Here is a 13,046-nt window from a genome sequence, read left to right on the forward strand (position 1 = left end):
ATCAGTTTTCGCTTACCCTCGACCACAGGCAGCCCAAGCTCACTTCTACAAAAGCGGACGTGACTCTTAACGTGTCGCGCAACGTTTTATATTTATAAAGGTTTGTATGGGATGTTATCGGTTTGCCTTAAAAGAGAGAGAAAAATGTCTTGTTTTGAAATAAAATGGGCTTACCTTATTGCTTTGTTGTTTTCTTTGTTGATTCCGAGCATCTCAGGCCATTTTTAAGCGTTTTCGGCGAGTTAGCGCTATGCTGGTGTTCAACTGCTAAAAGAAAGACAAGGCCGGAAACCTATTTTAGAAGTGTCCGTCGCCCGAAGCAAATAATTCCGCCAAAGAATTACCACCAGTCTCGATTCCTCCAGAAAATCAAAGCAGAGATGTTGCAGTTTCATTTCCATTCACTCGATTCCCAATTCCTCCCACAGATCTTTCACTAGCGATGCTTTTATCTCCAGATCGATCGGCTTTCCAATTTCGAATTTGGCTGCTTGAAACATTTGCGGCCCGTTGGCCGATCGCACAGTATGCTGGGTAACAAAAATAAGCCTGGCGAGGGTAGCCAGCGACCTGCAGTCGACAAACAAACCAGTTAGCTCCCCTGGTCCCCTCGAGAGGTTTTGTCAAGACCGCATTGTTTTGATCGACCAATCAACATCGAATGGAAATGTGTGTCACGTCCGCTTTTCTGGAAGTGAGCTTGGGCTGCCTGTGCCTCGACTAGTTTTTTTTTTCGATGTTAATTTTTCCGCTCCACCGCACTTTTTCGTTGGCCATATTTTCTCGTCAATTTTTAAACCTAAAACCACATTTTTTATTGTCGTGGATCATTTTTTTTATTAGAAGTAAAGTTTTATTTATTCGACCACACATTTTTTATCTCACTGTTTATTTCTCCAAGTAAGTCAATTCTTTTTTTTAGACTTATTTTTGTCCGCAACGAAACGCCATAGTCTGCTCACGAACTGAAGAAAAAAATAAGATAAAATATTTGAGTTAATACCGCGCGTCAAAAGACCAGCTTGTCTCATTGTTTAAACAAGTTCTAGAGGCTTTTGAAAATAAGTCTCTATAAATTTCCTTCTGGCTACATGACAATGCGCGAATACTCTTCAAATTCTGGAAACAATAAGTCATCGATCATAGAAACATCATCAAGGCTTGTTTTTCAATTCTTCTCATTTGAATAAATTAGACATAGAATCAAAAGAAATCACCGACGCGTTACATCATCTAGAGTTTTCATTCAACGATAGACTTTACTCGAAAATCTCAATCGATTGCGTATTTGTTTACAAGAAGTAACATTTTGAATGTAGTAGAATGATTTACATACAAGATTTGCTGCTGTGGGCAGCCAAGCTGCTTAGTACGCCCGTTGAGCAGGTAGGTACGCATTCGGTTTATATCTGGTGACGCCAACGTGATATTTTCCAATCGCTTACGTGTCTTTAATTTAAGATTTAAACACGTACTGGCTGTCCCGAAGAATCGACTTACCAACTGCTCCTTTACAAAAATCACAATTCCAGTTTACAAGACATAAAAAACAGGGTTATTTTATGATTATAACACTATTCCATCTAACGAATATAATAAAGTGAAACTTTTGCCCGTGAGAATATATTAGTTTATTTGAACTCAAATTATTAAACATATTTCCATACAATTATAACCGTCATAGCCCAGAAAACTTAGAAAAGGCGGCTTAAAATATCAATGAAATATAAATTTCTCTAAATCAACGGCGATGTCATACGAGCTAGATTCGTTAAACTTAAAATTATATTGTCATCTCTGCAGATCCAGTTCATATTTTGCATGCTGATTTGTTTCCCGCTTGGATCTGTGTATCGCACGACACTGCATCCGAAGAAGGTGTCAGCAAATACACGCTTGGCAGTGACAATACTTTGGGGTTTTCTTTTAGGCTGGATATGTTTGGGAAGGTAATTTTTTTTCCTGAAATTTTAGTTGTGTTTTCCGCCTGACTTGTTGCATATATTACATTTAATTTTCACACGAGTTGGCATTGGCTTTAAGTTTAGCATTGATTTATTTCAGCGCTCAAGGTTAAAAAGTGCCAGAAACGTGGGAAAAAAATTATGTCTTGGTAGGGTGTCTTAAGTCGACTTTTTTACTTCCTTTTTTCATAATAGGGATTTATTAATTTATGTTGTAAAGATTTCTGGAACAATATCTCGATAAACTGAGTATGCATTAAGATATCTTTGTGTTTCGACTTTCTTTGTTAGTTCCATGTATGAGTCCGATATTTTCTGCCAAGACAGAGTGCATTGCAATTGAGTGTTCTAAAAACAAATTAAAGAAATACAAACGCCCTTTTAGCTTCCTTATTTCATATAAGGGATTTATTCATTTATATTGTTAAGATTCCGAGAAAGATGTCTTAACAAACTTGATATGCATAAAGATATCTTTGTGTTTAGACTTTCTTTGTTAGTTCCATATAGGAGTCCAATATTCTCTGTCAAGACAGAGCGCATTGCAAGACATTGTTGTAAAAACAAATCAAAGCAATACAAACAACTTTAAACACAAAAAGATAAAATTTGAGGAGTCAATTAGGTCAGAGTAAACACAAGCAAATAGCATAAAGCGCGGAAAACTCGCATGACTGTCTTACATCTGATTGGTTGAGAGAAAGGCAAAATGTTTCTACACCAATCCAAACCCGTATCACTTCCAAAGCTCATTTGAAAATTGCACTGGAAATTCTCCTCTCTACACTGCCTTGATGTGAATTCTTGCTCTCCCGTGTGAACTGAGAAATTTCTATTTTCTCTTTTGTTTTCAGCGAAATGATTCTCCTGATTCTTGTGTGTGCACTTTCTTATGGGTTAACCGTGAATGTCGATCCAAAGAAAGTCCACAAGTAAGTACAACTATACCTTGATCTTTCCAGTGTACTGTGCGTTGAGTTTCAAAACAAAATTTTATCTCTCCGGCTCTTCCCTGGACAGGGCAGTCGGTAGTTTTCCCTAGGGAGAGGGGGAAGGGGGCGTCTCACACCAGCGTCTCAATGGCATGATGGGAAATACCACGTTGTTTCAGGCCTGTACGGGATTCAAACCACTGACCTCTGCGATACTGGTCCAGTGCTCTATCAAATGAGCTAACAAGCCAACTGGGAGCTGGTCGTTATGTTGGTTCGTAATAAACCCGTGAAGTGATGAGTCAACGTTTGCGAATATATGAAAGTCATATATTTGAACTGCAGTTAAAGAACGAGTATGAGAGCGATCTTCGCAGTGACGAACACTACTGAGGCAGTAGTGGAAATGAGGCCTGAAAATAATTCAGGTACAGGCAGAGTTTATTACGAACAGGCCTCATTTTCACTACTGCTTCAGTAGTGTTCGTTACTGCGAAGATCGCTCTATACTCGAAAATTTATCCAATTACGTATGCGTGACGTTTGACCGCTGTACTGTCAGATCCTCTGGTATGTCATTTATGTATTTATAATCAAAACAATTTTGAGCGGGAGGTTGTCGCGAAGCCGGCCAAACGTTGGTCCATTTGCGCATGCCTTACGTTTGACCACTGTATTGTCAGATCCCTCGGTAGGTCTTGTTTTCGTAATCTTACTTTTCTAACTATTTTCACTGTCCAGGGTCGTTATTATGGTGTCGTTGATCTGGTTGTCAGTGGGACAAATAGTCCGCATGATCCTGCACTATGGAATAAATAGATTCGACTACGCCGGGTAAGGCAACATCTTGATCATGATTTAACAAGTAGATCGATCAACTGCAGAGCGCTGTGAAACATCATCTGTAATTCTCTCTTCCCCTTTAGCCTCGTTTTAGTCATGTATCCATATCTCTAGCGGCCAACCACACCAGCGGGATCTGGGAACGAGATAAAACTTTCTTGAATCACCACCACGTTTCCAGATCTCCCGCGCATGACGCAGTTGACGAAGTCGCGATCGGTCTGATTGGTTGAGAGGCTAACAAGAGTTTTGTGAGACAAAAATACTGCATTAGCAACAGTTATAAGTATTTCAGAAATTCTAAGGAGTTTTGCTTGTTTTTCAGCCGAATGATGATCATTTTCCAAAAAGTGACCTATTTGGCGTTCAGCTTACATGATGGTAAGATCATATTTATTTCCATCTGATAACGCGAAATAATTTCGTGTGTGCCTTTTTTAAAATCTGGATATTATAGTATTTTAAGATCAATATTTAAGGTATCTTGCTCGCTTGCGATGTGTTGTGGAGTTTTCATTACTAAGAAAATAGGTAGAAAGTGCCATAAACCCTAAGGTGGTTTAAAATTGGAGTGAATGTATATATCACGTTTATAAAAAAAAGTACAATGTGTTCTGTGGAGAGTCAGCAATCACTTTTCAACGGCAGGGCTTGGAAGACGAGAAGTTGAACTTACAAAGGATCAAAAAGAGCAGCGAATCACGTAAGTATTCTGAGCCGGTTCTTCACAATAGTTAATACATTGCGCGAAGCTTTCAAATAGCTATTTATGTATTTAACAAAGAGATTTCATTTTGGCGAGTCTCTGTTCAGTAACAGATCATAGAACTAACGCAAGACACCATGAATTCTATTTTTTTATATCAAAAAAGGAAAATGTTGTCAATGGCGACATCATTCATGCATTTGTTCTCCAATAGATCAGAAGTTGTAAGAAACTGTACGATACGTTAATTAATCTTAATTTGATTGACATCACGAGTGATTTCGTTTGTCTACTACAAAACCAAACAACATGTTTGCGGCACGTATTTTTCGCCCATATATGGCCTTGTTCCACGTGCCTGTAACGCAACGTTTTTAGTGTCTTTTCAATCGAAAAAGCGAGGAGCTGCGAGTGGGAGGTAACCGAAGCGTTGTAACAGAATCGTAAAAACAAGGCAATGAACCGTGACTTGATAAAGAAGCGTGGTACAGCTTTTTCACGTTTTCGACAAAGTAAGCACCAATCAAAACGCGCTTATTGTTCCACTTGTTAAACAATTTTTTTATCCATCCGACAGTAGTGACAAGGAAGTAGTACCAAACTTCTGAGTATCTTAGATGCGTGGATTCCATTTTGTCAAAGCCTAGATTTTTTCAGGCTTCTTTTTATGTTATTTCTTCGACATTAGCTCACCTGCCGTGACAATTTTTTCCCTTCTATTCACGTCTGTGATGTATTGGTTCATATACCTCCGTTTGTTTCCACAGACGCATTCCTTCAATATTGGAGTACTTTGGGTATATGTTTCACCACAGCACGCTTTTAGCAGGTCCTGTGTGTACATTTAATGACTACATGGACTTTATTGAAGGGCGCGACATTGCACGTGCCACAGATCAGGTTTGCGAAATGACTGTTGCCATGGTTTATCGTATTCATGATATTTATTCGTTTGGCTAAAAAATTTGGAGGTAATATCAAGAGTAGGTTTAACCTATCGACTGATAATCACAAAGTTCCGACTACTATTCTGATTGATTTTGTCAGATGATAATGGGTCAGCGGTAACGTATATATCGTTACACTTATGCAGCATGATGGTGAGCTCTTATTGCTGCATTTCAATCCTCATTATCCTGACCAGTAGATCTTGTTCCCTGATAGGTCTGACAAACGACTTAACATTTATTTATCAAAGGACAGTAAGGTTTCTTGAACAGAAAAAGTGCTTCGAGTTTCGAAGAGCTATTCTTTATTGTCAGCAGAGGGTGGCTACCGCTACGAACTCGTTAACGATTTAAAAACTTTAATGTATGAATATATTCCTTGGTATAACGAAGTTTCTTTCGTTCTAATTCTCTGTTAATCACAGGAAACGAAAAAGGAACCTTCACCAACCGTAAGTTACTTGATTTAAAACGCCGATACTTAATCTGCACTGGTTTTTATATCTTAGCCTGAGTTTAACCGAGCGTAAAAACAGTTTTTAATTGCGTGCCGAAAGTAATCTTGAATTTCAAAGGGTTTACTTGATTGCGCTTCGTAATTGGTCTAAGTAACTCGTGCTACTTTCTCCGCCAATCAGATTCAAAACTGAAACTTGGTCGCCTGTGTTTTCCCGCGCTGTAGGCAGATTGCTTGTTTTAGCTTTGAGTCCTTATTGGCCCCTCGAAATTTTCCTTTCTTCTGATTGGCTGTTGTGATAACTTTGGTTTACGTGTTACGATGCTCAAACAAAATGCGTTTTTACAGCTCTCCAACTCTGCTTTCTCATCAGAATGCTGTTGTAACCAAGCTTTCCTCCAGTATCCTGTGTGTGGTCCTCTACTCCTTCTTGTCCAAAGTATTTCCTTTCCATCTTAATGCAGGTGTGCGTTTTAACTTGATTTACCTATTAATTATTTTCTCGATACAGCTCAGTTCTCTGCACTAATTCAACAATAAATCTTGTAGTGGCTTGAAAGGAGGATTCCCAATTAGATCCGAGTGGAAATATTAAAGATATGCGGATGAACCAAGAAACAAAACCTGTTCGCAAGTTGAACCCCGTGACCTCAGCGATATCGGTGCATTACTCCACCAACTCAGCTAACAAGCCAACTAGGAGCTAGTTATTGTGTTGGTTCGTAATAAATCCGTGTAGTGATGAATGAGCGACTGTGGATATTTGAAGATCAAATGAATAGCTCTCAGTTGGCTTGTTAGCTCAGTTGGTGGAGCACTGCACCGGCATCGTAGAGATCATAGTCGTCATTAGTTCAATTCTTGTACAGTCTGAATTTTTTTTTTTCAGGCTTTGTTTCCAATACTGTCTTATGTAGTGTTCATTATTACGATGATCACTCTCATCTACATTTATTAATCCACGGTTCAAATATATTATATTCATATATTCACAGTGGTTTTTGCATCACTGATTAGCCAGGATTATACACTGTACTGTTCTTCTATTCCAGATTCCAATTTCATTGCCAACAGCTCTTTCTTATGGAGAATGGCTTTTCCCTTTTTTGCCATGTTCACTACACGTCTCAAGTATTACTTTGCCTGGATCATAGGTGAGTCATGATATATTTTTATTTTTGAATGAAAGGTAAAAGGAATACGTCTGCGCATGAGCTATGCAGGTCATACCGCTGAAGCATAGCTTGGTCTCCATTACGGTAACCAATAAGGAGTAATGCAACTGACTCCCCATAAATGGAAAGCAAGTCCATCGCTCTAACTTCATGTCCGCGATTTTAATCCACAGCGGACGCAGTAAATAACGCATGCGGCCTAGGATTCAATGGTTATGATTCGAGCGGGAGGGAGCTTTGGAACAAAATGACTAATGTTTATCCAGTGGATTTAGAGGTTTGTGAATCTCATTTGAAGAAAAAAAAACAAAGGATTATCAACGAACACAAAGGCTCCAGATTGGGAGTTTCCAGTTGGTAAACTTCTCTGACGTTTTCCACTGAGAAGGAGCCTGTTCAAAAAAAGGTCAACTTCTCAGACGAGTCAGCCTTTCTCTAAAAAGTCAAGTTTCCCCGAAATTTTCCTTAACCTATATTGTAACTCCGGGAGTGTACTGTGACTGGAAAGTATCTTGCCAAGAAGACAGCACAATGAACCGAGCGGGACTTGGACCCAGACCTCTCGAGCCGAATTCTAACGAGCTGACCCCCAGTCCACTATCTATGCTCTTATGGGATGGCGGGTCTTAAAATAGTTTTGTTAGAGCGCATGGTATTTGAAGGGGGAAGAACACTATATGACCATGTAAAACGGTTTAAGAGCCACATACTCTCAGTTCGATCAGTCTAACCCATCAGACGACTGCCGTTTAGAGCTTTGACTTACAATCGCGCGACCTTGTTATGTGAACAAAAAAACAATCTGCTCATCGAGACTTTAGTGAATCACAGCTCTTGAATGAAATACAAGTAACGTACTAACAACACCAGTGAACCTTACAAAAATATCACTTCGAGTCCTTCTCTAGATTAAGTCATAAACCATGATCATTTTCACTTTCTTAGAAATCTACTAACTTCAAAGACTTGTTGAGCAACTGGAACATAACAACAAATCTTTGGCTAAGAAGGTAAGCACTAAAACATTGAGAATTAACAAGAGATCGTAATGTCTTAAAGTTAACGATATCAATTTATACCATGAAATAGTTTTACCACTTTTATCCAGTTGCTTTCCTCAGAATCAGACAACTATCTGATTCTTTCAGCCTCAAGGTCTGACACGGGATTTTCCTTTTCAAATGTTATGTGATTCCTTATGAAGTAGTTAAGACAAATTAGTGTTATATCAACTACACTGATATACTTTTCTATTCTCATTACCTTTGTCTGGATAATATATCAATATTGTAGAGAGTAAATTCCTTGTTAGATAACTTCAATGATTAAAGGGTTAAAATTTGTGTATCTTCCTCCTCATCCCTTCAGATCAGGCAGGAAAATAATAAAATTAAAACTTTTACCTTCGAATCTAACGAAACCGATAAGCGCGCGTGTTAAAGGATTCATTCAAATACCCCTCGTTTTCCCGCCCTTTAGTGGTTTTGCCGCTGAGGACCGCGGACTTCGGTACTCTTTTTTTTCCTGTAGCGGCCATTTTGGTACTTTATGTTTTGAGCTCGAAGTAATTTATTTTGTTTGACGACTACTTCCCGCTTATTCAACTGTTCTAGTATCAAGAACAACGCGTTCTCTCTCTTGACTGTGTGCCAATTCTTTCTCTTTGTACCAGGACTGTTTATCAGCGAGTATCTCACCATAGAACATATTTCACTTTAGCTGTATCAACCATATGGCATGGATTTTATCCTGGTTATCTTCTGACAGTTTTAGTCTGTGGATTACTCATAATAGCTGAGAGAAAAGTAAGTTTTTTATTGTTGAAATACTGACGATTATACGCTCCAGTCATGCCGTGCAATTGCCGGTTTCACTGTTACACGATCATCAAAAATCATTCAACAAATGAAGTCATGAATCAAAGAGATAAAAGAATATGAATATTCAACCGGTCTTGCAAAGATTCAGGTCTGTGTGATGTTTCGTGTGGAAGATATTCGAAGAAATGTTTTATTAAAATTAATAAGGCTTTTTTATTGAGGAAGAAAACAAAAGAAATTAATTATTCATCCCTAAAACTCGATGTGATTTCTTTTGTTTTATTCCCCCAAGCTTGGGAGCCAAGTTAGAACTTTGCTATATAGCCTCTTCATCCCATGGTCCCATACGTTAGTTCAGTTCTCAGATGACGTCAAAAAAGTGGCACAAGAGAAACAGCGGAGGATGTCATCAGTGATGTTTTTACCACATTTTGACGTCTTCTGTGATCTATGTCTAGCTGAACAAACCCACGGCAACATAGAACCTATTTGTTTTACTTAATTAAAAAAAATTAGAACATAGCTAGCAGAGTCGCGCAATCAAATTCATTATACGTAAACGTGCTTAAAATCCCGATAGTGCACGCTGATAGCGTCAGCAAATCCGACTTCGCCAGAAATTTTTTTTTCGCGCGAGCGGCCATTGCTAGTGCGGGGAAAAATAATACATTTCGCGACAATAATGGATACAAACAGAAACTCGGCCTGCTAGTCCGAAAACGAAGACAATGTGTCGACCTTTTCCCATGGGCTAGAGTTCTTAAATGAGGCAGAAAAAGAGAAAAACAAAGGAAAGGGAGACTCGGCATCAGCGCCGTCACGATTCGCTTCAACTGATATTGTTGTCCGTTTTTCGCGTCGCATTTGAATCATGCACAATTCCACCGGCTATGTTCTAAAACAATTGGTTCATGCTTTCAGCTGTGCACTATCGAGTTATGGAGCACGTGGGAAGTTTGGAGAGCACTCAAGAAGCTAGAGTTGCCCTCGGCTATCGCCTTGGGCAACTCTTACGCTTCTTTCGTGCTCTCCAAACTTCCCGCGTGCTCCATAACTCGATAGTGCACGCTAAAGCATGAACCAATTGTTAAGTAAAAAAAAAATTGATGGTGACGTCATCTACGTGTCTGTCCTCCAATGGATTATAGGCGAGGACCAATCAAAACTCGCGGGTGATTTGACTTACTATAGAGACCTGTATGGTCTTTGGCGAGAGCTTGGGTAAGTGCCGACATGTAGTAAATACAACGAGTAAATGAATATTCTTATTGCAGGCGCGACATGCTTATGGCGACCTTCACAGCAGGACATTTCCTTTGATCAATGGCTTGTTGCAATTTCTTCAATGGATGGCTTGTAACTTCCTACTCACCTCTTATTGCTTGGCAGGATTTGTACTGCTAAGGTTTGATCTCTCAATGAATTTCTACAGGTAAGATGGCAATATTTACTGCTCCCTGCCCTTTGCCTTCTTCCTCAGCTCTTCCAGCTGACCCCATCCATCCGCATATTTAATTCAACTGTCCTTTGTCAGGTCTTCGTGGTGGTCAATTTTACTTTATTTGTCAGACCTGCATGGCTCGATTCTATTTTTAATTATGAGATTTGCGCAAAGCTGTTTGAGGCACGTGAATCACTACTAATTCGTCGTGAAAATCGAGCGCAGCTTTTCAAATCCATCATGCGCAATCAGTTTGAATCTTCTCCATCATTTACCATCCTTTTTCTTACTTACATGGGTTATTGGCCAAGATGATCGAGAGCTGGCATATAAAGTCAACTGTGTCTGCAACACAATAAACCCGCAGGGGTCGTTTAAGCTTCTTTGTTTTGACTTTCTTCCGCCGCCTGTTGCGACTTCATCGCCAACATTGTATAACAGTTACGAACTTTGTAAGTCCGCTCCACGCAATTTTTTCTTGCCCGCTCGGGTAGCCAGCCAGAACAAAGGATTCACTTCATTTTGCCCACGGGCGCTGCCAACTATGTAACAAGTTTTATCGTTGAATAAAGGCTGATAGTTTCGAAAGAAACTGTCTGGGGCTGCGTCGGTGGGAGTAACGAAATAATTTAGATATATCAACAAAGTTGAAATGGTAAATTGGCCAATGTAACGATTACAAGAGCTGACGTTTCGAGCGTTAGCCCTTCGTCGGAGCGAATGGTTTATCATTGCCTCTTTTGTGCATCTCTATCTTAGGTAAAGTCTGTTTACGAGCCCAATGGCCCATTAGGCCGGTACTTAACTCCGGTTTCTGTAGCATGAAACGACTAGGAGTATTTCTACTACCCCCTGGATGGGATGCCAGTCCATCGCAGGGTTACCCCCATCATTAAATTGCCGGTACCCATTTATACACCTGGGTGAAGAGAGGCACTGTGAGAGTAAAGTATCTTGCCTAAGAACACAACACAATGTCCCGGCCGGGGCATCTCTATCTTATCCAATTATTATTTTTTTACTATTTGTCAAGTTGAAGAAACTTCCAAATAACATGACTGCCTCTTATAGAGAAAAGGTATGTTGGCCATAGACTACAAACCTGAACAATTCATTAACGCACATGGTTTCTACTTCCCAGGTCAACGTATTTCATTGGCCACATTCTGTTAATTGCAACGCTGATCATCTGCCCTAGTGGCAAACGAAGACCTTCCCATGATGCTAGCGGCTCGGTGACGCCAAGCGGCTCCTTCAAATTTGAAATGAACCACAAGGATGATTCTGTTTCAAGTTTGGCCAACAACAATGCCTTACATCGCAAATTGAAGTGAAAAAATTGTTGCGTCTATAATCAATTATTTACCTTCCGTGGCAGTGGATATTAATATAGGGTTGACAAACCACGGATATTTAACAAAAAAACTATAAAACGCTTTCACTCTCTGGATCCGAGAGCCAATTCTTCTGACAGACGTCCATGTTTTACATGAGGTATCCATGCGAATCGTGAGAAATGATATCTCGAAGAACTATGGAGAAATCCTCTGTTTGGACATTGGCTCAACCTAAATGCTCATCTAATTCTAAAGCTCTTGGTTTCATCTTGCCATAATTAAAATAATAATTATAATTATAACGAAACTCTAAGTGTTTGAGTTGATTGTCCAATTAGACCACTCTTATATTTTTTACTTCTCGCAAAAATAAGCAAAATAAAGTCATTCTTAAGTGACTCCCAGCCTTGGTACGATCTTAGTATGTACTTAAATTTTGGTTTATCTCAGCCTGAACGCTCTTATATCAAAAAGAGTGTATTGCAAGTAAATAAAATTGATGAATAAAGTCATATCTCTAAGTATATCTAATATTGGAAGCGAATTCCCGGCAACAAAAACCAATGAAATACCTTTCTTTGACAGAAGAATTGAAATTAGTTGGTTACTCTTTGAAAATGTCTGACTTAACTCGCATAAATTGTAGTTTTGTCATAAAATTTCGTTAATTCGGAGAAAGCCTTAGGATGAAACTGTTCTTTGTGGCCTTTTTGTGCCCTACTCGTCAATCATTCAAGCGTTTCTTGAATAAAACATTCACATAGGCGTCGTCTAGACTTGTCAAACGACGACCTCTCTCTTCCAGAAGACACGTTGCGTGAAATTTGGGTGTGCACGTGTGTGTCAAATCGCTAACCCAATCTACATCAACAGGTTGATGTATTTCATTGGTCACATTATGTCGATTGGCGGATAGATCATCTGCGCATGCAAAGGAATACGAAAGCCTACCCATGATACAAATGAAGTTGTGACTTCACAGAAACCAACTCAGTGCCGGATCTAGGGGAGGGGCCCGGGGGCGGGGGAACCGGCCCCCCACCCTTATTTTGGGTAAAAAGATAAACGCAGAGGGAAGAAAAGCCAGCAGATGTACACACACAACAAAAACGGGTTTCCCTCCCTCCCCTCCCTAGCTCAAAGTTTGGATCCGCCAATGCAACCAGCTCAGCCAAAAATTGAGAACAGCCAAAATGATATTTCATTCGAGGTGCGTGTCTTTCAACGGCACTTTACACAGCAAATTGTAATGATGAATATCTGTCGTGTTTTCAGATATGAATTACACTAAACCCCCGCTAACTTGAACCCGGTAAACGCGAACCCCTTGCCGAATTCCAACAAGATCTGATTTCACGTGACCCTCTTTTTTTAGTCTTTAAAGAGATTAAGCACCACATATTTTTTCCCGCGAACGGCAGAGA

The 13,046-nt window shown here is 39.6% G+C and overlaps 1 protein-coding gene across 1 annotated transcript; it reads left to right on the top strand.

The window, feature by feature from the left end:
* Window positions 1-1,193: 1,193 nt before the first annotated feature.
* LOC111326577 (membrane-bound glycerophospholipid O-acyltransferase 2) lies at window positions 1,194-12,148 on the top strand. Its single transcript, XM_022930589.2, has 15 exons — window positions 1,194-1,386; window positions 1,804-1,949; window positions 2,819-2,896; window positions 3,638-3,730; window positions 4,065-4,120; window positions 4,388-4,442; window positions 5,213-5,345; window positions 5,818-5,844; window positions 6,223-6,313; window positions 6,902-7,003; window positions 7,198-7,301; window positions 7,970-8,034; window positions 8,697-8,829; window positions 10,119-10,276; window positions 11,427-12,148. The coding sequence occupies exons 1-15, from the start codon at window positions 1,324-1,326 to the stop codon at window positions 11,617-11,619; spliced, it is 1,497 nt and encodes a 498-aa protein (XP_022786324.2). The 5' UTR covers window positions 1,194-1,323; the 3' UTR covers window positions 11,620-12,148.
* Window positions 12,149-13,046: the final 898 nt, after the last annotated feature.

Source organism: Stylophora pistillata, chromosome 2, assembly GCF_964205215.1.
Source record: "Stylophora pistillata chromosome 2, jaStyPist1.2, whole genome shotgun sequence".
NCBI lineage: Eukaryota > Metazoa > Cnidaria > Anthozoa > Scleractinia > Pocilloporidae > Stylophora > Stylophora pistillata.

Coding starts and splice junctions, on each gene's coding strand:
- LOC111326577 (XM_022930589.2), top strand. CDS start 1,324: ATGATTTACATACAAGATTTGCTGCTGTGGGCAGCCAAGCTGCTTAGT. Junction 5,346..5,817: donor TTGCACGTGCCACAGATCAG/GTTTGCGAAATG, acceptor TGTTAATCACAG/GAAACGAAAAAGGAACCTTC. Junction 8,035..8,696: donor ACAAATCTTTGGCTAAGAAG/GTAAGCACTAAA, acceptor TCTTTGTACCAG/GACTGTTTATCAGCGAGTAT.